The 26,286-nt window shown below is 40.4% G+C and overlaps 3 protein-coding genes across 3 annotated transcripts in view; 2 read left to right on the top strand and 1 right to left on the bottom strand.

Annotated features, from left to right (window-relative positions):
- RSBN1L (round spermatid basic protein 1 like) overlaps positions 1–12,442 on the top strand; it is a 67,298-nt gene extending 54,856 nt beyond the window's left edge. The window contains exons 7-8 of the mRNA XM_079786801.1: positions 4,444–4,552; positions 4,634–12,442. Coding sequence (XP_079642927.1) covers positions 4,444–4,552; positions 4,634–5,275 — 751 coding nt within the window. The 3' untranslated portion in view covers positions 5,276–12,442. The remainder of the gene's footprint in view (positions 1–4,443; positions 4,553–4,633) is intronic.
- Positions 12,443–16,140: 3,698 nt separating this feature from the next.
- Positions 16,141–22,326, bottom strand: TMEM60 (transmembrane protein 60). Its single transcript, XM_079785521.1, has 2 exons — positions 22,138–22,326; positions 16,141–19,180 (listed from the first exon to the last, which is right to left on the bottom strand). The coding sequence occupies exon 2, from the start codon at positions 19,128–19,130 to the stop codon at positions 18,729–18,731; it is 402 nt and encodes a 133-aa protein (XP_079641647.1). The 5' UTR covers positions 19,131–19,180; positions 22,138–22,326; the 3' UTR covers positions 16,141–18,728.
- Positions 22,327–22,723: 397 nt separating this feature from the next.
- PHTF2 (putative homeodomain transcription factor 2) overlaps positions 22,724–26,286 on the top strand; it is a 95,225-nt gene continuing 91,662 nt past the window's right edge. The window contains exon 1 of the mRNA XM_079785396.1: positions 22,724–22,862. The gene's annotated coding sequence lies outside the window, so the exon portion shown is untranslated. The remainder of the gene's footprint in view (positions 22,863–26,286) is intronic.

Genomic DNA, 26,286 nt, shown 5'->3' with positions numbered 1-26,286 from the left:
GCTGGGGGGAGGGACCTCGGGCCTATTGGGGTGGTGGGGGCCCATTGGCAGCAGGGATGGCCGGGGGGAGGGGCCACAGGCAGTTGGTCAGCCGGCCCTGCCCCTGATCAGGGTGGTGGGGGCCCATCTGGGGTGGGGCCAGCCAGGGGAAGGGGCCGCAGGAGGTTGGCCAGCCCTGTTCTCTATTGGGGTAGCGGGGGGAGGGTCAATCAGGGGCAGGACTGGCCAGTGGGAGGGGCTGCAGGCTGATTGGGGTGGGGCGGGCCCATGGGGTGAGGCAGCTGGGTGGTTGGCCAGCCGCCCTGCCCTCCATCGGGGTGTGAGAGGCTGATCAGGGGTGAAGCTGGCTGGGGGGAGGGGCCCCAGGAGGTTGGCTGGCCCCACCCCCAGATCGGGCCTGTTCGCTGGCCACAGTGAGCGTCATAGCAACTGGTCATTATGGCCTTTTGGTTGCTGGCTTTTTATATATATAGACAGTTCAGAATTTTTTAAGTTTTCTGTTTGATGTCTTTTTAAAAACAATCATGGATTATTTAGAAGACTGTTGTTTACTTTTCAATATTTGAGAATATTTTTCCAGATTCTTTTGGGGGTGTTTTGATTTCTAACTTAAGTCCCTTGTGGTCAGAGAACCTACTCTGTATAATTTGTCTTTCTTAATTTACTGGGGTTTGTTTTATTGACTATCTTGATGAATGTTCTATCTGCACCTAAAAGAATATATATTCTGCTGTTGTTGGGGGTATAATGCCCTGTTAAGCACAATTAAGTCAACTTTGTTGATAGTGTGGTACAAGTTTTCTATATTCTTACTCATTTTTGTCTTACTAATCTCCAACTATAACATTTGATTTGATTATTTCTCCTTTTAGCTTTGATAGGGTTTTTTTTCCCCCCTATAGGTATTTTTCTTTGATATCAGCTTTATTGACATACAGTTCACCCATTTAAAGTATATATAATTCAGTGGTTTTTAGTATGCTCAGAGTTGTGCGGTTGTTACCACAATTATACAATATTTTTATTAACCCAAAAAGAGATATGACTTGTTTATGGATTGGACTTTTTTAGCTATTTTATCCTCTTCAGCTCTAGGCAACCATTAGTCTGCTTTCTTCTCTCTGTATTTGTCTATTCTAGTTATTTTATATAAATGCAATGACATAATATGTGGTCTTTTGTGATTAGCTTCTTTCATTAAGCATGTTTTCAAGGTTTATACATTTTGAAGCTCTGGTAATAGGTGACTACACATTAAGAATTATTATTTCTTTTCAAATTGACCTCTTTATCATTACAAACTATCCTTTTTATCCTTGGTCATATTTCTTGTCCTGAAATCTACTTTGTCTGATGTTAATACATCCAGTCCAGCTTTCTCATGATTAGTCTTTGTCCGTTCTTTATCTTTTCATTTGTGTATCTATATTGTTTCATGTAGATACCATATAACTTGCTTTTTTAAAAATTCAGTGATAAACTGTCTTTTAATTAGAGTATTTAGACCATCCTATCTAATAAAAGAGTAATATGCAAATTGACCATCACTCCAACACACAAGATGGCTGCCCCCATGTGGTCAAAGATGCTGCCCCCATGTGGACACAAGATGGCCACCATAAGATGGCCAGAAGGGGAGGGCAGTTGGGAGGGACCAGGCCTGCAAGGGAGGGCAGTTGGGAGTGATCAGGCCAGCAGGGGAGGGCAGCTGGGAGAGACCAGCCTGCAAGGGAGGGCAGTTGGGGGCAATCAAGCCTGCAGGAGAGGGCAGTTAGGGGTGACCAGGCCGACAGAGGAGGGAGGTTGGGTGAGACTGGGCCTGTAGGGAAGGGCAGTTGGGGGGTACCAAGGCCTGCAGTGGAGAGCAGTAGGGGGGGACCAGACCTGCAGGGGTGGGCAGTTAGGGGTGACCAGGCTTGCAGAGGAGGGCAGTTAGGGGTGACCAGGCCTGCAGGGGAGGGAGGTTAGGGGCAATCAGGCTGGCAGGGGAGTGGTTAGGGGGTGATCAGGCTGGCAGGCAGAAGTGGTTAGGGGCAATCAGGAAGGCAGGCAGGCAAGCAGTTGGAAGCCAGAAGTCCTGGATTGTGAGAGGGATGTCCGACTGCCTGTTTAGGCCCGATCCTTCCAGGCAGTCGGACATCCCTCGAGGGGTCCCAGATTGGAGAGGGTGCAGACTGGGCTGAGGAACACCTCCCCCCCCATGCATGAATTTCGTGCACCAGGCCTCTAGTTTACATATAATGTATCAGTAAATTTAGATTAAAATTTATCATCTTTTTCTCATTTGCTTCTTGTTTTTTATTCACTTCCCCCTTTTTCTTGTCTTTTTTAGCATTCCTTATACCTTCACTATTTGCTTATTACTGGTTGCTCTAAATTATCAGAATCTAACTTCAGATATATACCTCTTTATGTAATGTGTTAAGAACCTTTCAATAGCATACTGCCACTTATTAATCCCCCTCCCCCAATTTCTGGACTTTTTGCTAATTATTGTCATACATTTGTACTTTACATATGCTGTAAACCCCCAATATACTACTTTAGCTATAAGGAAGTATTCCCAAAGAGATTTTAAAAATGAGAATAAAATACCTTTCATATTTACTATTACTTATGCTCTACATTCCTTTGAATAGATTTATATTTTCATCTAAGTATCATTTTCCTTCAGTCTGAAAAAATTCCTTAACATTTTCTGTTGTGCTGGTCTTCTGGTGACAGATTCTTTCAGCTTTTGTTTGTCTGAAAATGTTTTTATTTCACATTTTGAAAGATATTTTTGGTAGCTATAGAATTCTAGATTGACTTTTTCTTTCAATATTTAAAAGATAGTCTGTTGTCTTCTGGTGTGCATTGTCTTTGATGAGAAGCCTGCAATCATCCTCATCCTTCTTTCTCAATATATTAATGTGATACATGAGTTTTAGATTTTCTCCTTATCACTATTTTTTTTAAAAATTGTAATTTGCTTGGTATGATTTCTTTTGTAGTTGCTTGTAATTTCATCAAAAAAAATTTCCCCCCAAATTTGTGAAGATGGATTTGTATAATCCTAATTAGTTAAAGAACTTGGGAATTTTTCTAGGGTTATATTTAAAGACAAGCAGATAGCCCTAATCGGTTTGGCTCAGTGGATAGAGTGTCACCCTCGGATTGAAGGGTCCCATTCTGGTCAAGGGCACATACCTCGGTTACAGGCTCGATCCCCAGTCCTGATTGGGGTGCATGCAGAAGCAACCAAACGATGTGTCTCTCTCACATTGATGTTTCTCTCTCTGTCTCTCCCTTCCACTCTCTCTAAAAATCAATGGAAAAATATCCTCAGGTGAGATGAGTGGTAGATAGATAGGTAGGTAGGTAGGTAGGTAGATAGATAAATAGATAGATGGATAGATATTAAAAGAAAATAGAGTGGTAACAGTTTATTAGTCCTTTTATTAAGAGTTATTTAGGGGTTTTAAGTATCATTATAGTTATGTATGTCTTTATTGAAAGAAAATATTCCCTTCCCCCATATTTAACTCTAATTTTTATATACTAGAGGCCCGGTGCACGAAATTCGTGCACGGGAGGTGGGGTGTCCCTCAGCCCAGCCTGCACCCTCTCCAATCTGGGACATCCCTCTCACAATCCAGGACTGCTGGCTCCCAACTACTCGCCTGCCTGCCTTCCTGATTGCCCCTAACCGCTTCTGCCTACCAGCCTGATCACCCCCTAACCACTCCCCTGCCAGCCTGATAGATGCCTAACTTCTCCCCTGCCAGCCTGATTGCCCCTAACTGCCCTCCACTGCAGGATTGGTTACCCCTAACTGACCTCCCCTGCTGGCCTGGTCCCCCCCAACTGTTCTCCCCTGCAGGCCTAGGTTTCTCCCAACTGCCCTTCCCTGCAGGCCTGGTCGCCCCCAACTTCCCTCCTCTGCCAGCTTGGTCACCCCTAACTGCCCTTCCCTTCAGGCTTGATCAACCCCAACTGCCCTCCCTTGCAGGCCTAGTCCCTCCCAACTGCATCTTGTGTCCACATGGGGGCAGCCATCTTGTGTGTTGGAGTGATGGTCAATCTGCATATTACTCTTTTATTAGATGGATATTTTCAGCTCTCTCAATTTGTTGAAATATTAACCTTAACTTTAAGACAAAATACTTAGTTTTTATTTACATAATTAACCAGTTCAGATCGTTTTAATTATTCAAACTGTGGTTACACGTAGCTATAATAAAATGAGGTGAGTGTTGTTTTTTTTAACCTATTTTAGGTTGAAACCCATGGTATTATCCCTTTGTTTAAATATGTAAAGTGGCCTGCTAATTATAATTTAACTTTATTTCTAAAACAGTACTTTGGTTTTGACTGTAAACTATTTTTAATTTGAGTTTAATAAGGTCTTATCAGAATGAAACATTAATGGCACATTCTTCTTTATCTCATATTCTTTTTTAGGCTTGATCAACCCCGAATAACCAAAGATGTCATTTGTTTTCATGCTGAAGATTTCTTAGAAGTAGTTCAACGAATGCAGTTAGATTTACATGAACCTCCACTATCCCAGGTATATTTTAAACCATTATTATCTTCAGTTGAATTTTTATTGTGAAAAAGACTTATTGCTATTCCTTGTTTCTTTTTTTAGTGTGTCCAGTGGGTTGATGATGCAAAACTTAATCAACTGAGGAGAGAAGGCATTCGATATGCCAGGATTCAGCTGTATGATAATGACATTTATTTTATTCCAAGGAATGTTGTTCATCAGTTCAAGACAGTTTCAGCTGTATGTAGTTTAGCATGGCACGTTCGGCTCAAGTTATATCACTCAGAGGAGGACACTGCTCAGAGTACAGATGCTCATGAAACGGGCACATCACCAGATTCTGCATCATCAGTTCTTGGGCCTCACAGTGATGATAGGATTTGTGCTGTAAGCAAAACCTCTTTGGATTCTATTTTTTCAGACACACTTCATTCTAAATATGAAGTACAGCAGATTAAACATGAACCTGTTGCATCTGTAAGAATCAATGAAGAATCTGTGAATGTTTATGTTTCTGAAGAAACTAGAACACCGAATAATATGGATGGCAAGAATGTTAAAGCAAAATTGGATCATGTTCAATTTACAGAATTTAAGATTGAAGTGGACTCCAAATTTGAAAATAGCAACAAAGATTTAAAGGAGGAATTGTGCCCTGAAAGTCTCTTAAGTCTAGTTCATACAAGGCAACATAGTTCAGTACATTCACATCAAAATAGAAAAGATGATGACATTTTGTGCTAAATATGTACATACCATTTAAAATCTTTTTTAAAAAAACAACTTAATAATGTAATAAAGATTCATGAATTATGAAAGCAAGCCAAGGACTTGCTCTCAAGTCTGTTACAAAATATAGTTTATGTAGCTTTGTAACATTCCTCAGTGCCTGTCCATAACTGTGAAGTATCAAAGCACTTAGGGCCAGATGCACTGTAAACATTGCAGGTTTAAACAAATGGAGTCCTTAAAAAGTCATTTGCGTTGGAGTTAGGTTTTAGAATAGAGCTGACATTAACATATATATATATATATATATATTTTGTAATATGAGCCAGAATTCTCTTTCAACAATTTAAGGCTTTTCCATAGAGCTTATTTATACCAATTTTTTTTTTTCATTTTAAATGTGTCAGCACTGTAGTGTAAATAGCTTTAAAAAAATTTTTAGTGTGATTTATATTGAAATGTGAGCCACTTAATAAAGGTTCATAATAAATATGTTTTCTGTCGGGTGTGCAAAAGACAAACTGATAATTCAGTTAAATCATTTATTTAATCTATCATGTGTCTGCTGGTGTATCTATTTAGAATGGTAAAGGAGTGCAAATGTACATATTCAAATCTAGTGAATATTTAAATCCCCACATTGTATAAGCATTTTTAAAACCAAGATTCAGTTATGAAAGCATATTTATATGTGTGTGTATGTATGGGAATATATATATATCATTTTAATAACTTCTTAAATTGCTGAATAAGATGAATATGTGAAACTTTGTAGCCCTACTCCCAGGAATTCATTTTAAAATATTTATATTCAACATTAAGAAAGCAGTTTAGGTAACAGAAATAATTTTGTAAAGTTGGGCAAAACAAGTCTGTTAGTGATATCTAACCCTTCTAATTAATGAAGTTTTGTGGCCAGATTATATAACCCTAACATAAATTTTATTTGTAGAGTATGGAATGATGAGTTGAGATGATTTTCTTATTAATAGGCACCTTTGCTATAACTAACAGTAGTTGAGTAAAAAATATTTACAGAAAGTTTAATTGTGGCAGTTGAAATCCTTTTACATTTTTCTTGCAAAGCAGGTAGAAAATATGGCAAATATAAAATCTTAAAATAAGGACACGACTCATACAGAGTTGTAACTAATAAAATGTGTTCTCTCTTCTTTCTAACGATTTCTCTGCCTACCCTATCAAGGTAAATAAATAAGAGTACAGCTAACCCTTGAATTAACGTAGTTTTGAATTGCACAAGTCAGTTGACAAAATTCTGTGTGTAAGTAGATCCATGCAGTTCAAACTCTTGTTCAAGGATCAACTGCATTTCTTTTTCAAAAGAAGCTCTGGAAAGTAAAATTGGGGTAGGAAACAGGATTGCCAGTGCCTAGCTAAAGATTATTAAAATAATTGTCTTCTGTGATGGATTTCAGCAACTCTGCTTATTACAAATCTGTTTTTTTTGTCTTTGTTATTTTTCTGGGCTTATACTTTGGTTGATGACTTTCAACTGGGGTTCTTTGTGCTGCCATTTGGGCTAGAGTTGCCGTTCTCATTTTAGTGGTTTCTGCCCCAGCCTCATTTGTGATACCCATAAAACTGCTTATTTTTCTGGTTAGGAAGAAGCCATTTAGAAAGAGGGATTTCATCAGAAAAATATAAACTGTAGCAATTATATCATTTCTGGCCCCTAGTTGAAAAGAGTAGGCAAATATTGTTGGAAATCTTAATGGTTTGTGGGAAATCAATATATTTACAACATAGGAATTTTCATGGAATAAGGAAGGTATAAATCATGATAATGTAAATAAGGACTTTCTTTTATATCTTACTGTCTTATCCTACCCCTCACTTTAATCTTCTCTTAAAGCTAAATTTATGTATTTGCACCCACCATTTCGGGAGACAAAAGTTCATAACAAACCAGTATTGAGAAGTAGGGGATATTTTTCTGGTTTTAATTGAAGGGTAATATATTTAACAGGATTTTAGTTCCAATTTTCAGTAGCATACACATAGATATATAAGATTATACTGTAATAAAATATCTTGGGTATCCCTCCAAAATATATGAGCCTTAATTAAACGTTTATTTTTTTTTTTAATATACTTTTGATTTCAGAGAGGAAGGGTTAGGGAGATAGATATCAATGATGAGAGAGAATTACTGATTGGCTGACTCCTACATACCTCCTCCTGGGGATCTAGCCAGCAACCCGGGCATGTACCCTGCCCAGGAATCAAACTGAGACCTCCTGGTTCAGAGGTTGACGCTCAACCACTGACCCACACTGGCTGGGCCTTAATGAAACTTTTAATTTAAAGATATATCTAACAAAACATTGTTTTCCTTTTGTTTCCTATATAGCCTAAAGTCAAACTTCTCCATCTTTTGAAAATGTTTTGTAAAATACATACATCTCTGTGGATGTGAAATGTAAATCAATTTCAAATTCAGATTTCAGGATATAGCCTTGTTACATTGAATAATGCTTAAAGTTCCTTGTCCTATGGATTATGATTTTAAAATCCTCTTCAGATTCAATCAGAATTTTTTGACTACTTTTGTTACAATTTCTATTTCAATATTGCAGTGTATCGATGGTTTCCTAGTTAGTACATTCCAGTTCTTTATCTGAACACACTTTTTTTGCTGTAACTTCAAATTTCTTGGACCAGATCAATAACACATTTAAGATACAGCTTCTATAATAATCTTATACTATAAAGAATAAACAGTTATGTAAATTATTAAATTGATACATAGACCGTTAGAAAAAAGCTAAAGTACCTCAGTGGTATCTATGACAGTGCTTTTTTTAAAAATTACTTTTGTTTATACCCTTTTAACTAATACATATTTCATACTCAGGTTAGCTGGTTAGCTAGCGAAAGAATTAAGCATTTGTGATAATTAGTTGAAAACTTTACAAAAGCCATATTCATTATCTTTCTTGTCACTAGGGCTGTTGACCTTCAATAAAGATTAGGTTAATCTAGCACATTCTATGTGTGTGTGTGCATGTGTGTAAGATTATGGAAATACTTATGTTTGCTTCCACATATATTCATTTTCAGTTCACTCTATAACTTTGGGTGGTGGATCTTGGAAGGTAGGAAAGATTTTATTTCTTGGGTTAAATCTTCAAAGTATTTCATTAGTGTTCCCAAGTGTAACAGTTTTTTTTCCTCAAACACACATGGCAGGTGACATCATTTTTGTAAATAATAGGTTAGCACTATTTTGGTAAATTGCATTCAGTTGTTTTTTTTTTTGTTTTTTTTGGTTTTTTTACAAGTTCACTGTCATGTAAAGCAAGTATCTCAAAATTCATTTTACATTTAGCAAAGGTGCAAGATTTATTTTTGGAGTTTGAGAGGATTTTCCTTGTCTTCCACCTTTCAATAAATATTAAAATTGATAACCATAATCTTTTTACCTTTGTTTTTGTAATTATTTTTTACATTTGATTTTAATTTTCATCTTGTCTAAAAGTTCTTATTTCTCTGTCTTCAACAGAAGCCATAAGGTCTAGAAAGTGATTCCAATATGGAAGGTTTTTTCCTCTTTAAGTGATTACCGTAAGTTAATTTATGCCAACAGAAAATATTGAGGATTACCTTAAATCCTCTAAACTACTTAGGTATGGGTGCTGGGATGGCATGGTAAATTACTTCCCTTCCCTCTAGACATGACTATTTCAATCTCAGGAGGGGAGGACAAAAGTCCCATTGTTTTCTAAATACTTTTAAACTGATAAAAAGTGACATGATGTCTTTTATGTCTTCAGAGTGGTCTAACAGTTCTTAATCTTTCTTCCACCTGATATAACTGCTTTGATATATAAACAAAATTTTACTGGTTTTAGAATTTGTTGTCTGTTTCATGGAAGAGTTACATTTGGTGTATTTTGCAGAGTCAGTATAACTCTGGTAGATAGTTAAGTGGACAACTCAGGAGAGGCATACATTCCTTTATCTCTGCTCTGGTTTTTCTGTTCTTCCTCTAACCTACTGCATACTACAGATGGAAATGATCACTTTTTAGAACAGGGGTGGGGAACATCCAGCCCTCGGGCGGCTGTATAAGGCCCTCGAAATCATTTGGTCTGGCTCTCCTAATGCATTAGGAATTAATTAAATGGTTGACCAAATATAGCAGCTAATTTTTTAAGTTGATTATTTTGTATGGCCCGAGAATGATGTTATAAATACCCAAATGGCCCTCGGCAGAAAAAAGGTTCTCCACCCGTTTTAGAATGTCAAGCACAAGGAGCTGAAAAGCAGAGATTTCTTTCTAAGTTTATAGACATTGTATATCACTAGAGGCCCAGTGCATGAAATTCGTGTATGGGGGCGGGGGGTTGTCCCTCAGCCCAGCCTGCACTCTCTCCAATCTGGGACCCCTCGAGGGATGTCCGACTGTCCGACTAAACGGGCAGTGAGACATCCCTCTCACAATCCAGGACTGCTGGCTCCCAACTGCTCACCTGCCTGCCTTCCTGATTGCCCCTAACCGCTTCTGCCTGCCAGCCTGATCACCCCCTAACCACTCCCTTGCCAGCCTGATTGATGCCTAACTGCTCCCTGCCAGCCTGATTGCCCCTAACAGCCCTCCCCTGCAGGCCTGGTCGCCCCCAACTTCCCTCCTCTGCTGGCCTGGTCACCCCTAACTGCCCTCCCCTGCAGGCCTGATCGCCCACAACTGCCCTCCCCTGCTGGCCTGATCTCTCCAAGTGCCCTATCCTGCTGGCCATCTTGTGGTGGCCATCTTGTGTCCACATGGGGGCAGCCATCTTGTGTGTGGGAGTGATGGTCAATTTGCATATTAGTCTTTTATTAGATAGAATAGAGGTCTGGTGCACGGGTGGGGGCCAGCTGGTTTCCCCTGAAGGGTGTCCCAGATCAGGGTGGGGGAATCCCTTGGGGCATGGGGTGGCCTGGGTGAGGGGCCTGTGGTGGTTTGCAGGCCGGCCACACCCCCAGGCGACCCAAGCAGAGGCCCTGGTATCTGGGATTTATTTATCGTCTATAATTGAAACTTTGTAGTCTTGAGTAAAGGCCAGGGCAGGCCAGGATGGGTGGAAAGCTTGGCTTCCTCCAACGCTGGGGAAACCCAAGCCTCCTGCTCGCTCCATGGCCGCAGCCATTTTTGTTGGGATTTATTTATCTTCTATAATTGAAACTTTGTAGCCTTGAGCTGAGGCCTGGGCCGGCCAGGGTGTGCAGGAAGCTTGGCTTCCTCCATTTCCAGGGAAACCCAAGCCTCCTGTTTGCTCCGCGGCCACAGCCATCTTGGTTGGGTCAATTTGCATACTCACTCCTGATTGGCTGGTGGGCATGGTGGTGTGGGTGTAGCGGAGGTATGGTCAATTTGCATATTATTATTTTATTAGATAGGATATATATTGGGAGGACAGGGAAAGGAGAGGAAAACATTTTGCATTTCAGTTAATCTTCCTTTCCAGGACTTCAGAGCCAATCAGGGAATGTGAATGAGCTGAGAACAAAATGTGGGAGAAACAGAATTTACGTTAACTAGAAATTAAAAATAAAATGTACTAGCCCCTGGCTAGTTTTGCTCAGTGGTTAGAGTGTTGGCCCACTGACTCAAGAGTTGAGGGTTTGATTCCCGGTCAAGGACATATGCTTAGGTTGTGGGTTCATTCCCTGCCCCCGGTTGGGGCTAGTGTGGGAGGCAACTAATTGATGTATCTCTCACATCTCGATATTTCTCTCTTTCTCTCTTTACTTCCACCCTTTCACTCTCTAAAAGAATCAATGGAAAAAATATCCTTGGGTGAGGATTAAAATAAATACATAAAATAAAATGTGTTAGTTGTATGTTTTATTGCTATTATCTGCTTTCCAAGAACTGCATTTTTAAAATAAGACATTCTATACTTTTTTGAATTTAGAATTTATGCATCCACGTTTTTAAAATGTCTTTATACTTTTCTATAAAGTTCATTGCTATTATACTATTGAAGACTACTAAGTATACAGACTCCCAGTCAAATCAATATAGTTGCAAATACTTTGAGTAATACAGTGTTTATAATTTTATTTGGGCAGTTTGATCTGCCCCTCAAGCTTGCATTTATTTATCTATCTATCTATCTATCTATCTATCTATCTATCTATCTATCTATCTATCTATCTATCCATCCATCTATCCTCACCCAAGGATATTTTCCCATTGATTTTCAGAAAGAGTGGAAGAGAGAGGGAAAGACAGAAATATCAATGTGAAAGAAACACATTGATTGGTTGCCTCCTGCATGCACCCTGACCAGAGCCAAGGCCAGGGAAGAGCCTGTAACCGAGGGAGGTACAGGCCCTTGACTGGAATTGAACCCGCGACCCTTTGGTCCAAAGGCCAATGCTCTATCCACTGAGCCAAACCGGCTAGGCTGCCCCTCAAGTTTTTATTTGAAATTTTTATATGAAAAGTCTCAGGTCTGTCATCTTTAAAAAAAAACTTCTCACCCTGACAGGTGTGGCACAGTTGGTTGAGTATCATCCTATGCACCAAGAGGTCGCTGGTTCAATTCCGGGTCAGAGCACATGCCCTAGTTGCAGGCTTGATCCCCAGTTGGGGGTGTCATGCTCATGGATGTTTCTCACATTAATGTTTCTCTCTCCCTCTCCCTTCCTCTCTAAAATCAATAAAAAAACACACCTCTTGTGTTTGGCTTTTGTTTATGTTACTGTTCCATCTCTATTCCTGATTGATAGTTTTTGAAAATCTGTCTGCCTTTACTTCTTGCTCATATCACTACAATTGCAGTCCTCAAATTTAATCACTCAGCTGAAACAGACACCATTTGCCAAATGCAGTAGCTGCATTTTTGTTTTTCTTTTTTAATCCTCACCTGAGGAGAGAGAGGATATTTTTTTCCATTGATTTAGAGAGTGGAAGGGAGCGGGGAGTGAATGGGGATAAAAAGAGAAACATGGATGTGAGAAACATTGATTGGTTGCCTCCCACATGCAGCCTGACCCAGGGTGGGTATCAAACTTGCAACCCAGGTATGTGCCCTTGACCAGGAATCGAACCTGAGACCATCCAGTATGCAGGCTGATACTCTAACCACTAAGCTTGTCAGCTAGGGTAGTGGCTGAATTTCTAAATTCTGTTTAACCCTTGCGACACTTATCAGTCATTTACTCCTTAAAACTCTGTATGACCCATCTGTTTTGTTCTTTCTGTTTCTTTGGATGGCTTCTTTAGCCTCTCCATTATTTAACCTAGTCTCGATGATTATTTCCCTTAGGTCTCTACACTGGGTCCTTGACTGTCTTCATGACTTTACTTAGCATTGGTTCTCACTTAAGTTCTAGTAAACCTTGTAATCAAATCCAACTCCTCTCTTGCCCCCAAGCATTAGCTGTTCCTTTTTCTCCTAATATGGAGAACACAGTCATCTCATAGTAATCTGATTTCTCTAGCATTTCCTCTGTACAATGCATTATGAGATTTCCTTGAGTTGACTCCACAAATGTTTATTATTGGTCTATTCTTGTTATAGATATTCAGAATGATTGTAGATGTTCATCTCATCTGGACTTTTAAGGTGGCCTAAAATGCTGCTTGCAGTCTTCAGCCCCTATCCCCATTCCAATCCATTCCTTGAAACAAAATTATAGTTGACATATATTAATTTTGGGTGTAAAACATACTGATTTAACATTTATATACTTTACGAATTGGTCTAGTAACCATCTGTCACCTCAATCCATTCTTTATGTTACCACTATATTAAACTTCCTAAGATATGATTATTATACTTCTGCTTAGAAATATTCAGTAGCTCCTTTCCTGAAGAATGAAGACCAGATGCTCAGCATAGCTCTGAAGAGCCTTCATGATATGGCCCTTCCTTTCCAGCCTCATCTACTACAATCTCTTACATTTGATGTACCTAATTTTCAGCTTTAACAGATGGCAGTACTTTTAAAATTATTGGTCTTTGCTGGGGGAAATCTCTGCCTGGAATACAACATAGGGAAATCTCTTTTTTTTTAAATTCCAGTTAAATATCTGTGTGTCTTTTACTGATCTCATCTTCAACTGTACCCCTCTCCCACAACTGGTATTGAACTAATTCTTTTCTCTTGTTTCTTGTGCCTCTTTATTCACATCATTTAATACATGTATTAGTTATGTACATGTTGGGCTCTAGCTAAACCATGAGCTAGATTTAGGAATTTTCTTTACATCCCTTTGTATTCCCAACACCTAATATATAGTACACTCGGTGTTTAATAAATATTTCAAGGAACAAAAGTTAAACCCTAATTTTATTGGGGGTGGGAAAAACAAATTATGTAGGTTTCTATAATTTAAAAAGTCTATTTCTAACATTCATAATGTAATTCTAGAATTGCAACAGAAGGAAAAGTGGAGAAAATTTGATCAGCAGATACTATAAAGAAACTAAATTTCTATTTTGTACTTACTGCATACTTATAGGTAAAGTTTAAGAAGATAGCTATTTGCTATCTAGTCCTAGTGGGCAGAGTGGAGATAGTAAATAATTGTATTGATAATTAAGCTTATAAAATTTACCCAACTTTTGTTTCCTTCAACTAGAGATAACACTGAAAATTATTACAAATTAAGGTTTAAATTTATATCTAAAATGACTAAATGGCAAATATGTAAGAAGCACCTTAATATTTCATAACCTGAAGAAGAATTTAACTATTCCTGAGTTTTACTTGGCAAGATAAAATCTGGTTAACAGGTATTCTGAATAAGCTTGTGTGGTTCACCATACTGATATAAGCGAACAGAAGTTGGAAATATTGAAGCAAGATAACATGCAGTAGTTGTTTTAGTCTACAGTATCTATTCTGTTGCAGTAGTGGAACAAGAATATAAAGGTGGCACATTTTCACAAGCAAACTTCTGTAAAACTGTTTTACTGGGATATTATGCTGAGGACATTTGTAGCAGTACAGCTGTGGGTCATTTAAGGGTAATGATACACTTGTATAATGTTGAGAAATTACTTCACTTAGTCTGCATGTAAAGTGGGGGTAATACTTACTCTGTTAATAGGTGGTGAAAATTAAATGACAGAACATGCCAAATGCTTACTTAGCCAATTCATTGCTTGGCATATCATAAACACTACAAATGATCCTGGAAATAACAAATTTGTTCTCTCAGATTTTGGGCATCTGGGAAGAAAAAGTTTCCTCAAGGGTATGGTGGAGGTAGGTATACATTAAAAACAAACTTCTTCCTACTGCATTATTTGCCCAGAGCTGGAAATACAAAATCATGTCTTGCTACAGACTGCCTTTTCCTGGTATAAGTGCATTACAAATTTGTTTGAGTAGATGATAGTGATAATTTGCTTTGTGGTATAAGATTACCAGTATGATTTAGCTCTGTGGTCAGCAAACTGCGGCTCGCGAGCCACATGCGGCTCTTTGGCCCCTTGAGTGTGGCTCTTCCACAAAATACCACGGCCTGGGCGAGTCTATTTTGAAGAATTGGCGTTAGAAGAAGTTGAAGTTGAAAAAATTTGGCTCTCAAAAGAAATTTCAATTGTTGTACTGTTGATATTTGGCTGTGTTGACTAATGAGTTTGCTGACCACTGATTTAGCTGATTTGAATACAGAACAAGCAAAATGAGAATAAAACAGTTAGGGTTACTAGTAGGTAGGTACCTTTTTTTTTTTTAATATAATTGATTTTTTACAGAGAGGACGGGAGAGGGATAGAGAGTTAGAAACATCTATCAGCTACCTCCTGCACAACCCCCACTGGGGATGTGCCCGCAACCAAGGTACATGCTCTTGACCAGAATCGAACCTGGGACCCTTGAGTCTGCAGGCCGATGCTCTATCCACTGAGCCAAACCAGTTAGGGCAGGTCATAAAAGATTTTAATCAAGTGTTATCTTTAGCATTTGAAACCTATTTGTGGAAACAGCATTTGGAGTTGAATGTCTCCCTTTATCAAGGACCATGGGCTGATTGCATTTATCTTTAGTTTTTTCATCATTATAATGTGTGTTTTTTTCTTCTTGGTTCTAACATTCTATAATTCTTGTGTACCTTTACTGTCTATGTCATGAATTATAGGGATAACAATAATACTTTGAAGAAGAGTGTTTTCTTTTTTTATTTTTGTTCTTTAGAGAGAGGAAGGGAGGGAGAAACATTGATCTCTTGCCTCCTGCACACACCCTGACTGCAACCTGGGTATGTGCCCTGACCAGGAACTGAACCTGCTACCTTTTGGTGTATGGGACGACCAACCGAGCCACACGGGCCAAGGCAGGAAACTCCTTTGGTAATTTGTGTCTTGTTTTGTAATAATAAAAGGACTTTGATTTGTAAGATAAATAACTATAGAAAGCTTTAGATCTCTATTTACTAAATATCTATCTCTCCATTTGCTATTTTCTAGTTTTCATAATTTCAAGACTTGTAACAAGTTATTTGTTTACAAGTTGCTTTTACTTAGAATTTTGGACAAATATTTTGCCCAGACCAGATTAAATTATTTCTGTTCCATGCTGACCTGCTAAATAATGGCTTCACTAAGAATCTTTCATTTTTCAAGTTTTTCTTTTATTTTTATTTTATTATTATTATTTTTTAATATATTTTATTGACTTCTACAGAGAGGAAGGGAGAGGGACAGAGAGCTAGAAACATCGATGAGAGAGAAACATCGATCAGCTGCCTCCTGCACGCCCCCCACTGGGGATGTGCCCGCAACCAAGGTACATGCCCTTGACCGGGAATCGAACCTGGGACCCTTCAGTCCGCAGGCCGACGCTCTATCCACTGAGCCACACCGGCCAGGGCAAGTTTTTTTTCTTAAGGCAGAATATTATTTTTATAAACACTGTTAATACTAGTAAACATCTCTGTGTTATATAGGAGGTATCCTCTAACTAAAAAATGTATTAAGGAATTTTTCTGCAATACTAATTGTTTATGTATTATTTCATTAGTTTTGCTTTTTCCATCTGTGAGCATAATTTCAAAAAAAAAAATAGTTATTGATTTCAGAGATGAAGGGAGAGGGAGAAAGAGAAACATCAGTGATGAAAGAGAATCCATTGATCAGCTGCCTCCTGCTTGCCCCCAACTGGGACTGAGCCGGAAAACTGGGCATGTGCCCTGACCAGGAACTAACTGACCTCCTGAGTTGATACTCAACCACTGAGCAACACCGGCTGGGCAATATCTATCTTTTATGTCTTTCAGTACTTAATTACTAAGGCTGTGAACTTGTGATTTCTAATAAGAAATATAGCTGGTCCAGCCGGTGTGGCTCAGTGGCTGAATGTCAACCCAGGAACCAAGACATCAAGGTTCGATTCCTGGTCAGGGCTGAATCCCCAGTAGGGGGCGTGCAAGATGCATCCAATGGATGATGGTTCTCATCAATGCTTCTATCCCTCTCCCTCTCTCTCTCTAAAAAATTAATAAAAAACATTTAAAAATATATATCTGGTCTTCATTCCCATTCCTGGCACAGGAATTTAAACCACTGGAATTTCCTAGTGATAAGTGTGATAAAAATGTCTTTTGAGTAAATGAGGTGACTTGGAAAACTCCTAGGTAACCTAAGGATGGGGGCTGGTTGCCAGGGAACCAACCCTGTGATTAAATGGTTGTAACTTTTCAGTACTCCCATCACCTCCCCAGGGTAGAGGGTTTGGAGATTGGGTTCAGTAACCAATGGCCAATGATGTAACTAATGACTGTTATCAAGCCTTCATAAAATCCCCAAAGGACCAGATTTAGAGAGCTTCCAAGTTGGTGAACAGATGGAGGAAGAGTGATCACCTAGAGAGCAGGCAAGCTGTGCCCCTTCCCTATACCTTGCCCCATGCATCTCTCCCATGTGGCTGTTCCTGAGCTATAACCTTTTATAATAAACTAGTAATCTAGTTAGTCAAATGTTTCTCTTAGTTCTGTGAACTGCATAAGCAAATTAACTTTAGGAAGGGGTCATGGGCACCTCCAATTACTAGGATAGCCTGTCAGAAGCACAACCTGGATGTTGGATTGGCTTCTGGTTATTTTTGGTTTTGTTTTATTGATTCTAGAGAGGAGGGGAGAGGGAGAGAAACATCAATGAGATAGAAACATTGCCTCCTGCATGCATCCTGACTGGGGATTGAACCCACAACCTGGGTATGTGTGCTGACTGGGAATCCAAACTTGTGGTGTATGACAGAATGCTCCAACCCAACTGAGCCACATGGGCCAGGGCTGGCCTCTGAAGTTTGAGGATTAGTCTTCTGGGACTGAACCCTTAATCTGTAAATGTGATGCCATCTCCAGGTAGTGTCAGAATTAGTTCCTTGGTGGTGGGGGGGAAAACACAAACCTGAATTGGTGTCAGAACTGGAGAGGCACTCATTGATAACTTATTATGCTGCTTTAAGTTGTTCAGTGTGGCAGTATACCAAATTAAACAAGAAAACACTTATGATGTTGCTTTTACATACAATTCTTACCCAATTTCCTCAGAGATCTCTTCTACCTTTCCTTTCAGCTATCATATAGATCTTCTACTTTTGTTTTATGACCTAGTTCAGAGGTCAGCAAATAATGCCCACGGGCCATCTTTTTTTTTTTTTTTTTTTGGTATGGACTGTGAGTTTTAAATGGTAGAAACAAAAAAGAATATTTTGTCAAATGTGGAAATTATATGAAATTTATAGCCATGGTCTGTGGCTGCTTTCTCGACATAAAACCTTAGTTGAGTAGTTGCAACGGAAAGCTTAAAGTATTTAATATATAACCCTTTACAGAAAAATTTTGCTGACCCTGGACCAACTGACTGTTTGCATGTAGGCTATCCGTTCTTTTCCTTTTCCCAGTGAGAGATTACATTTAGATAATACATGCATGTATAGTTTTTACTGAACTACAAATTCCTCCTGTCTGGCAAGTTTCTGCTTCAGTCCTAAACAGAAGGTAGAGGTAACAAAGTACTTTGCCTAGACAAAAATCTGTCAAACTCTCAGATTCTTTCTAATGGAAACATGAAGTAACACCCTCTAATTATTTCAGTAACTAATTTTTTTCCCTTCATTATTTTTTAGAGGCACAAATGACCATTACATTGGTTGTAATGGGGCCATGATATATTAAACTTCTCCCCAAATATATAGGTTAGAAGGCTTGTATTTACTTAGTTTGAATATTGATCCATCCCTACAACAGATTTAAAAGTCAAGTAGAAATATAAGGTCCAAAACAAACTTTATTTAAATAGGGATAATAAAGATATTAATAACTCAAATATTGAATAATTAAGCTTTGGATTGACTGGAAGTCCATGATTCACCAAGACTATTTTATGGAAGCAGTATAAAACTACATTTGGTATTTTCCTCGGTATTCTTCAAGCTTGCAAAGATTCAGAACGCTTTAATGACAGCTTGTTGAACAGCAATAAGACGATGTCCTTAGAAGTCAGTCTCTCACAAAAAAGACGTTATAGCCAAGCTCTATTAAAGCCCCAGCCAGTAAGGTCCACAAAGGAATGAAGACATAGGACAGATTCATGGTAGTAAACTGTTCCAGTTTAGCACAGAGTGCAAGGCAGAAGGCTAATTTAAGTAACATTGCAATGAGGTACCAGGTTTTTTTTTTAATATTGTGTGATCCATGTCGAGGGTCAAAGCCCGACTTACATCGCCCAGCCATTTTCACAATCAGCATAACCAGAAGAATAGTATCAAATATCCAGACTGGAATAAATATAAGGAACCAGTTCCAAGGTGCCTTCTCATCCAGTTTCAACACCAACATGATCAAGAAGAGTAATGTGAAAAGCCAGGTGAGCAGTACTCTCTGAGCCAAGGACATTCTCATTTAAACACTTTAAAGAGGCTGTTGCAGCGTCGAAAAATGGGAAATACACCCTAAGAGAAGGAAAGAAAGTCAAGATGGTTTTGATACCAGAAAAAAAAAAATCACTTCCAATTCTGGTGAACAAAGCTGGATCTTTCCCACTCACAGATTTCCTAATTTTGAAAACATTCTATCATTCTTCCTTTCAAAACCTATAAAATTTGTAGCTATCTTTGACAGCATTATATATTCCTTTTAGCCCATGAGAAAATACAATAAAATATTTAGTATACCCCCTGGATATAAGCTATTCAATATGTCTCAAGAACAGTCTGTTGCTTTTCATTGCTATCACTCAAGTCCAGGCACTCATGACATGATTCCTATACCTTAGGGATGTTCTTAACTTGTTCTTAACATTTGCACACCTACAAATTTTCATTCAATTTCAAGGAGTACTAAGAAAAATCATCCAAAATCAAAGCAGTGAAAAAAAAGGAGATGATATCAAGCTAAGAGAAGAGTAAGGAGGGTATGGTTAATACAAATTAAGACATTAAGTATAATTAAGATTATAAATACATCATTGGGCTAAATAATATAGAACACATAGATAAAACTATTTTTACACAGTTTATAGGTTTTATATTTTTAAGTTAAACGTTCTCATTTAAATTCTTATAAATACCTATTTTAGTCTAATTTTTTTTTTTTTTGCTTTGGGATATAGATGATACTTTTTCACTACTTTTCAATAACAATCACTTAAAATTTGACATTTCGTAATTATTAGATGATAAATTATTCAACAATTGGGGCTGTTTCTTACATCCCTATTCTGTCTTACTGTTCTATATTTGTTTTGCACTAGTACTATGACTGTTAGTGGATATGTTCTAGGATACATTCTAATATCTGGAAGGCCTAGTACCTACTCACTGTTTTCTTTTCCAGAGTACTTACTACTATTTTTAGTCCTTTCACTTTTTCACTAATTCTTAAAAGCTTAGAATTTTGATTGGGAGGCCATTAATCTATAATACTTAGATCTAAGTATTTATTTAATCTTCACATAGGTTTACAGTATGCTCTATACATATTTGAGTTTTTTATATCAGTCTTGTGACCATTTGGAAAAAAGGTAAGTAGAATGGGAAGTCAGAAGACAGACTACATGCAGTGGATGAAGAGTCAACAGAAGATAATACTAGCTGACAACATTTTACTTCCCCTTGAAACATTTGGAGAAGATGAAAGGTAAGACATATGAAACTGAGATTCAAGAAGAAATTTTCAGTAAAGGAGAAATCTAAGTATGAGTATGAACTCAGGGATATAACCCACTGGGGAGTGATAGATTGAAGATGAGAGAGGACAGATACCTGATGGAAAGAGGAAAAGATCAGATGGTGGTTGTGATGGTAACAATAGCATGGGTGGTAAGAGTAAAAATGCAGAAAAAGAAACAAGGAAAAGGTGAAGAAACTGGCTAGATGAATCAAACGCCCTAGACTAGTGTGTTTAGTAAATTGTATTTTAGAACTTTGATGTTTTCTGCTGTATCTCTACTACTTTAAACAGTGGGTTTTATCTCAGTAGTACTTATGAGTCACCTAATTGCCCTTGGCCTCCCTATACCCATCTGCATGCACTCAACTTGTTTGTTTAGCTGGCAGGTGCTTCATACTGCAGTATGAAAAGCAGATGCTTTTTCTCTTCTGTGCTGGTCTCCTTTCCTGGCCAAAGGATGTCACAGTGGGATGTGGGACTGAACTTGGATGAAAAGGTGGAGGGCTATGTATTGACTGATAACTATGGATGGAGTCTATTAAGTTTGCTCAATCCGATCTCTAATCTATCTGGCCATTTTGTGAACCTTTCAAAAGTCCATGTTATATGTAACTTTTCCATCAGATGAGTCAAGCTTCCTTTTTTTTTGTTTTTTTTTTCATATAGGACTGAGTAGCAACTAGTCATAAGAAGGGAACCTGCACTCAATACATGTACTTTAAGACGGAAGGTGGAAAGGATGCAAAGTCTTGTGGCTGCAAGTTTTATAATGTGGGAGGCAACAAAGTTCTGTATGTACTTGGACTAAAATGCCCTCAACCGGGAAGCACTCTGCTGATATTTAAATGACGCTTGAAGGATTGTGTTTGCTGAGCTACAATGATTAATACGACCCCAATTTTATTAATTTATTAATCATTAATTTAGGCAGTCGTATTTGTATCCTATTACTCTTCTTTCTCCTCAAGGGGAGGGGTCTGCATATTCCAAAACAAAAATTTGCTCAACTTAAATATTTACCATTTGAGGTAGGTATTTCTGGTACCTGGAAGAGAGTTAAGTATTACTAGTTCATATGCTTCCTTATCTATTAAAACTTTGTGTTGCTCCCCAGTGGAAAAATAAAGAGCCCTGCCCACCGCTCGTGTCTCGGTGTCAGTTGTGTGTGGTCTCATTTGTTGTCCATGGTGCTCCCCACACCGCCCCCATTTTCCTTCTCTCGCTACTGCCATTACTCTTCCAAGTGGATTTGCCTTATGCCAAAGGCAGTTTTGCTTAATGAGCCCACAACACAGAACTCTTCTAAATAATGAGTCGCTTTCGAAAGGCCTTGCTGCTTACAGCCTTGGCCAACTGAACCATCCTTCAAAGGAACAGCGGTCTGCTTACCAACTTATCTGCTTTTCGCGCCTCCTTGTCCCTAAAACTGCAGGACGTTCCTAAATTACCCCTGTCCTCTGTCTTCCAAGGGCGGGGGGTCACAGCCCGTGGGGCCCCATCCAGACTCTCCCCCAACCCACCCCCATTTTGCTGTGGCCCAAGTCCATTATGGAGTTGAACGCGGTTCTTGCAAGACAGGATCCACAATGCACACAGAAGCCTGGTGCCAAGCAGATTTATATGTGTTTGGGGTTGGGAGTGTGAAGGGGAGACGGTGGGGGTATGGGACGGAGGCACAGCCCACGCAGGCATCTGGAGGCCCGTGCAGGACGTCAGCGCGTCGGAGCCCCAGACTCACCTGGCTGCGCCGCTAGCCGGAGACCGAGGAGGGACGGGAAGATCAGGGAATTCGCCAGTTTGGATCCTTGGCCTATTCCACACTTTTCCCCCCATTAAATCCAGAACCCGTCACATGATAATCAAGAAAAAGATCCCAGTTCCGCTCTCCAAACGACCGCGGTAGAGGCTTTCTCACTTCTAGCGCGGGGCCGCGCCCACATCCGGGGCCGGCTCTCACCGCCCCTGGGGCTCCCTATAGGTAGAGAGGACGCCAATCTGCGTTCAGCGGCCCCTTTGCCTGCGGTAATTGGACCATTTGGCCGCCAGTGCAAACCAACCGATCTTTCCTTCTGTTCCGGTTTGCCAGAAGGGCGGCAATTAAGAAACACACCCACTTGCCCCGCCTCTCCATTACTACTGGATAGAAGAAAAGTCAGTCAAAGTGCAGCTCGGAGTGTTCGTAGTCCCATTGGACAGGTAGATGCCAATCAAACTAACCAGCGCTCGGATACGCCCCCGCGGGGGCGCTCCGCCCCTCCCGTCGCCCTCCCCGCCAGCGCGCGGAGACTGCAAGCTCCGGCGCACAATCCTGCGGGGAAAGGGGGTGGGGCGAAGGCTGTGGAGGCAGCGCGCCCGCCGGCAGCCTCCTTGTGAGCCCTCGGTCTCTCGCGGTGGCGGCGGTGCTCGCCTCGGTGTCTCCCTGCACCCCAGCTGCCTCCTAGCGGCGTGGCGCCCGCTCCTAAGGTGAGATCGGGCATCACCTTCGCGTTTGGGCAGGCACCGTGTGTAGGTCGTTGGGTTCCGACCGAATCCCGAGGATGGAGCAGAACCGGCGAGGCGAGCAGCGGGCGGGATGGAGGCGGGGGCTCCCGGGCCAACGCGTCGCCCTCTACCTCCGTTGACTTCCCCAGCGGCCGCCGGCACCTGCGCGCCAGGGCCAACCGCGGTCTCGTGCCATCTTTGGGCGAGTGGTAGAGGCTCAGCCGCCCGCCTCCCGAGCCATCGCCGTCTTTGATCCTTGATGGGGCCGGAGCCCAGCGCCGCCTTTCCTCCCTCCCGCGGCCTGTCTCCTTTGAGTCCCTCCCCTGGCGCGGTGCTGGGGCTGCGTCGGGTCCTGGAGGGCGTGCAGGGGCGCCGGGTGGCCGAGCCCGGGCGGGCCGGCGGGGGCCAGCTAGCGGCCGGAGAGCGGGCGTGGGAGGAGGGGGCGACTCCGCGCGCGCTGGGAGCGGGCTGGAGGGGGGGTCGCTGCCCTGCGCCCACTGAGCAGGCAACAGTTTGGTTTTGTGATGCCAGCACTCTCTACCGAGCGGTGCCGGAGTGCTTCGCACCGGCCTTCGGGGATGTTTCCTGCCGGGAAACGAACGGTTCGGCGGTCCATCCGCGTCTTCATCTTTTCTTCTTCTTACCTGCCTGCTGCTGACAGTCAGTGTTCTGCTATTGTCCGGGCAGGTCGTGGCTTTTCCAACTCAGAACCTCCTGTATCGTTTCGGGGTTCATTCTGCCACTGACCTATCACCCATTTTATTTTTAGCCTGGCAAGAAAAAAAAAAAAGGAACTGCTTTATATCAACGTATACTGAGTAGGGAAGTACAGAATGTGGAACAATTTATTAATTTAAGTGTCTGCGTAGCAAGTAGTAGTTTTTAAATTCATTGTGAATGTATTAAATATTTTGTAATTTACACTTGATCCTTTTGTTAATGGTATATCCTGCTTACTTTGAAAAAAAATTTGGGGGGGTTACTTGTGATACTTTGATTTTACAGTTTTTGCTTAGCTTTAGCCCACTAGACGTCTAGAGATTTTTCTCCCCCCCCCCCATCCCCTCTGATACTTTATAGCCTTAGTATTTGCTCTTGCTTTTATGGATTATGTATTTTTTTTTATTTGTTTTCTCCCACACTGGACTTGCTCATAACATTTTTTTAAGTTGGAAGGGGGAATTCTGAGAATTTGGAAACTATGTACTTTAGCGTAGGGAGCCTTAAAATAGCATAACCATTTGAAACGCTAACTTTTTGGAGTAAGGGTTGCTAAGAGAAGGAAATGGGTATCCACTGTTAGTTGTAGTGGCTCAATGTCTCGATTCTGAAGGAATGTGAGTTTTGGGGAGAATGAGCCATGCCTGAGACCAGACACAAGCTGGTTACAGGAAAATTTCTTGCTGGGGAAATAGCCTGCCTCCCAAACAGGTTAGCTGTCAGCATGCATCAGATAGTATAAGATAGGTGTTAGTAAGGTGGAAGTCTCTGTGTTCTCGTTTTCACCACTTTCTGCTAGGGCATAAAAATGTGGTAAGCAAATTAACTATAGTGTACAATGGCAGCACTCCTGCATAGTCAAGCCTCCAAGAGCAAACGAGTCCAAACTGACACTGGACAGAGTCCTAAAGTCAAGTAGATGGCCTAAGCCAGTGGTCGGCAAACTCATTAGTCAACACAGCCAAATATCAACAGTACAACGATTGAAATTTCTTTTGAGAGCCAAATTTTTTAAACTTAAACTTCTTCTAACGCCACTTCTTCAAAATAGACTCGCCCAGGCCGTGGTATTTGGTGGAAGAGCCACACTCACGGGGCCAAAGAGCTGCATGTGGCTCGCGAGCCGCAGTTTGCCGACCACGGGCTTAAGCAATTTTAAAACCATGAACCTTTTTGGCTAATCCATTTCATGCAAAATTGCAAAGAAGTTGTGATAAAAAAAAACTTTACTAGACTGAGGCTAATAAAATTCAGGGTGGCATGCCAAAAAAATGGGCATCAAAAAGTAGTTGGATTGCTTATATATTATCTCACTTAATCCTATAATCCTATGTTGTAAGTTCTGCATTACTGCCTTTTTATAAATGAATTGACCAAAACTTAGATTAACTTACTTGTTCAAGATTTCTCAGCTAATAAGTTGGTGGAGGTGTGAGTCACATCCAAGCAATCTGCTTACCAAGCCTACGTGGTGGTGATGCTTTACCACCACAGTAAACGTGGCTTCTTAGAGACTTGGTAGAAGGAGACTAGTGGCAAATAATGCTGCACACCATAAACTGAATAAGAGTATTGTAGATATTCATTAATACTTTAAGATCATTGTATAATAGGCACTGTTGAGTGTTGCTGGGGATATAAGGATAGAGTCACCTTCCCTGTCTTTGAGGAATTTTGTTTAGTGGGAGAGATAGATATTTGAACAAATGATGATGATATATACTGTAAGAAAGTGCTGTAAAGCCTGGTTTTGTGGAGAGAGAATGCAGTTAAAGTTGAGACAGATCAGCATTTGAATTCCTATTTGGCTTTGTGACCCTAAACATGATACCAAACCTTTTTTAGCTTCAGTTTCCTTATCTGTTAAGTGGAGATGATAATACTTCAAAGGGGAGTATTGAGCATTAAACAAAATATGTAAAGTACTGGCACATTAGTAAGCCCTGAATAAAGAAGAATGAACCAATAATTTTAAGAGACAGAGTAGAAGAGGAGGTGTTGGGGTTTAGCAGGGAGCTATCACCGGAGCCTTAAAGGGTGCGTGGTAGTTTCCACTGGTAGAAAAGGAGGGCATTTTACACAGAACTGAACAGGAATATGGATAGTTGAAGGAATGGCAAGCAATTGTGGCTTTGTATGAAAACTATTTGTGGCCCTGGCTGGGTGGCTCAGTTGGTCCAGTGCACCAAAAAGTTGTGGGTTTGATCCTAGGGGTTGGGGCATGTATGGGAGGCAACCAATAGATGTTTCTCATGTCCATTTTTTTTTCCTCTCAAATTTTAATTTCTTAAATATTTTAAAATGGATTTTTAGAGAGAGAGAAACATCAATATGAAAGCGAAACATCCATTGGCTGCCTCCTGCACACCCCCTACCAGGGATCCAGTCTGAAACCCGGGCATGTGCCCTGACTGAAAATCAAACCAGCAATCTTTCTGTGCATGGATATCACCCAACCGAGCCACACAGGCCAGGGCAAATTTTTATTTTTTTCATTTGCACCCGAGGATATGCTTTTTCATTGAATTTCTTTAGAGAGAGGGGAAGAGAGAGAGAAACATCAATCGGTTACCTCCCATATATGCCCCGACGAGATCAAACCTATAACCTAGGTATGTGCCCTGATCAGGAATTGAACCCACAACCTTTTGGTGCATTCCAACCAACTGAGCCACCTGGTCAGTTG

The sequence above is a fragment of the Cnephaeus nilssonii genome, assembly GCF_951640355.1.
Source record: "Cnephaeus nilssonii genome assembly, chromosome: 12".
Lineage (NCBI taxonomy): Eukaryota > Metazoa > Chordata > Mammalia > Chiroptera > Vespertilionidae > Cnephaeus > Cnephaeus nilssonii.
This window is presented reverse-complemented; position numbering and strand designations above follow the sequence as displayed.

What these genes read in the sequence shown, in the direction of transcription:
- TMEM60 (XM_079785521.1), bottom strand. Translation starts at nt 19,130, where the DNA reads ATGAGAATGTCCTTGGCTCAGAGAGTACTGCTCACCTGGCTTTTCACA.